The sequence below is a fragment of the Saprolegnia parasitica genome (assembly GCF_000151545.1).
Source record: "Saprolegnia parasitica CBS 223.65 unplaced genomic scaffold supercont2.573, whole genome shotgun sequence".
Classification (NCBI taxonomy): domain Eukaryota; phylum Oomycota; class Saprolegniomycetes; order Saprolegniales; family Saprolegniaceae; genus Saprolegnia; species Saprolegnia parasitica.
The window spans coordinates 1-2636 of record NW_012156967.1 but is presented as its reverse complement, the minus strand read 5'-3'; the positions used below and the strand labels follow the sequence as shown (position 1 = coordinate 2636).

The 2636-nt window shown below is 57.2% G+C and overlaps 1 protein-coding gene across 1 annotated transcript; it reads left to right on the top strand.

Annotated features, from left to right (window-relative positions):
* Positions 1-1390: 1390 nt before the first annotated feature.
* On the top strand, positions 1391-2598 carry SPRG_17396 (hypothetical protein). The gene is made up of 2 exons (XM_012356754.1): positions 1391-2146; positions 2201-2598. The coding sequence occupies exons 1-2, from the start codon at positions 1433-1435 to the stop codon at positions 2546-2548; spliced, it is 1062 nt and encodes a 353-aa protein (XP_012212144.1). The 5' UTR covers positions 1391-1432; the 3' UTR covers positions 2549-2598.
* The last annotated feature ends 38 nt before the right edge of the window (positions 2599-2636 follow it).

The following is a 2636-nucleotide window of genomic DNA, read 5'->3' as shown; positions in this document are numbered from 1 at the left end:
TACACACTACAATGAGACGCAAGGCGCCGCTGACGCCGCCTACCGGTCAAAGCTGTGGCCGCAGTAGAGCGAGACGGGCGACGCGAACGGCTCGAGGCACACGGCGCACGTCACGTCCTCGGCGGCTAGAGCCATCATGCTGCCAGCGACCGATCAAGGTCCGTTTTGGTTGTGAGATTGCCGCAACGCAGCTCGCCGCGCTGTGATTGGCTCTTCTCTTGGATATCGTCGCTATGGATTTTAGTATGTACATACAAACATGAAGCTAGGAATGATTACGACGGGCACTTTGCGACTGCGTCAACCGCGCCCAAAGGTACCCAACGCAACAACACGTCTCTGCGTCAGGTCAGTGACAGCTTCAGTGACTCGTGGCGGAGAGGGCGCCCGTCATGGACAGCCTTGAAGCAATGGCGCGATGCCAGCACAGAGCGCTGCGACCACATGCATGAGAGTGGTAGTGGCGACAAGGCCGTCTTCTACGGTGCTGCCCTTAGAAGAAGAAGAAGGGCGAGAAGAAGACGTCATCAGAAGTCAATGAGGTCGGCGTCTTTTGACGTAGCTCCGCTTCCGTTGGTCGCGGCTTTCGAGAGAAGTGGTTGGAACGACGCGATGGCTCGAGGCTGCGGTGAGTGTGGACGTGTCAAGCGAGCGGATGTTGTTGCAGCAATCGTGCCCAGGAGCGGTGTGCCTTGGGCCGTGAGCTGTACGCGCCACTCGAGCCCGAGGCAGGCGCCCAAACAGAAAAGTTCGGTCTGTATGGTACATGTAGTTCTGGAGGAGCCATTGCTGGACGACCGCAGCGTAGCCGCATCGCTGTACAGGGTCGGCTCCCACGAGGCTACTTTGAAAAAGGTATTGAGCTATCTACGAAACTACAACACCGTGGTCTTCTCGAGTCGTGTGTGCCATCACGAGGTCTGGTACAGCTGTACAGTTTCTAGGCTCTGTTGAACGAAGGGCGCCTCACGAGTTGCCCATGCCAACAGACACGGAACCTGGGCACTGAACACACCAGACACTGCGATACTGAGTACGAACGAACCCCGCCTCCTGTCAGTAGTGAAAGCTTCACAAGCGTCTTCGCGAGGTCTTATCCCCACAACGTACAGCCTTCGCCCTTGCGATATCCGCGAACGAAGGCGCAGTTGCCACGGTACCGCTCCCGTTGCCATCGTGCGTCAAAATAGGGTCTTCTTGATGCATTCACACACCAACTTATGACCAGCTTTTGTCAATCATGTCGCTTTTTGTCCGAGTTTTGGTCCGAGGTTGAAGCTCAAGAACGCACCCGCTGATCACACAGCGTTCCACGTTTTGATTGGCATGCGGGTAGCCTCTCAAAAGACCCGTTGGAGCCAACGCCGCCGCTTGGACTTTGCAATAAGATCGCATAATCTTCTTCATTCTGAGTTTGGAGGTCTTTTGGAAAATGGTCGACGCCGCCACCGTTCCGATCCTGCCCAAGGCCAAGCCGGCGTCGTCGCTCTCGAGACGGCTCGTGCTCGCGCTGAGCCTCGCTCTTGGCTGTCTCCTTGCCGTGACCACCACAAGAACCACGCCAGTCGCACCCATCGAGCTCGCGCAGGCGGCACCAAATACCGTCGTCTTGACACCCAACCCGATCATTGGTGTCTTCTCGCACCCGACGACGAACCCGAGCGATGGCGGCCCGTACGAGTACATTGCGGCGTCGTACATCAAGTGGATCGAGAGCGCGGGTGGGCGCGCCGTGCGCATTCCGTTCACGGCCCCCGAGTCGGAGCTGACGCGGCTTTTATCGGGCGTCAACGGCCTCCTCTTCCCCGGGGGCGACCCGCTGCCAAACGCGCAAGCGAAGTTTCTGCTCGAGTCGGCGATTGCGCTCAACCAGAACGGCACGTACTTTCCAGTGTGGGGCACGTGCCTCGGGTTCGAGTGGCTCGTGCAATTGACAGCCCAAGACAATGGCATCCTCGACAAGGTTGACGCCCAAAACATGAGCTCGACCATATCGTACACCCCGAGCGCAGCCTCGAGCCGGCTCTTCAGCTACAGCCGCTCGTTCGATGCGCTCACGACAGCACCGCTTACAGCCAACTTTCACCACTATGGCATCACCAAAGCGCACTTTGATGCGACGCCAAGTCTCACAGCCTTCTTCAAGGTACCATCATGAGGTGTAGTCGATGATGGACTATATCTCAATGCTACTGTGCAGGCGCTTGCTACGTCGCTCGATCGCCAAGGCGTGTCGTACGTGAGTGCCATCGAAGCAGTTGAGTTTCCGATCTACGGTCTCCAATTCCACCCGGAGAAGAACCCATATGAGTTTGGCCGGCTTCCGTCCGGGGTGTTTTATGGCGACATCGACCACTCGTACCCGTCCCTCCTCGCCGCCCAAGCGTTTGCCCACTTTTTCATTGGCGAGGCCAAGAAGAACGCGCATGCGTTCCCGTCATTTGAGATTGAGTTTGAGAATATCCTGTACAACCACGCACCGTCGGCCGCGCACTACCCCGGTTTCGAGTCGGTCTATCTCTTCAAGCCTTTTGGCGCGGCGTACTAGGTGAAGTATACTATAACATGGAAATGCGACTTGTCAACAAAAGCGAGCGGAGATCGAAGCGACGACCACTGAGGTTGCCTCTTATACG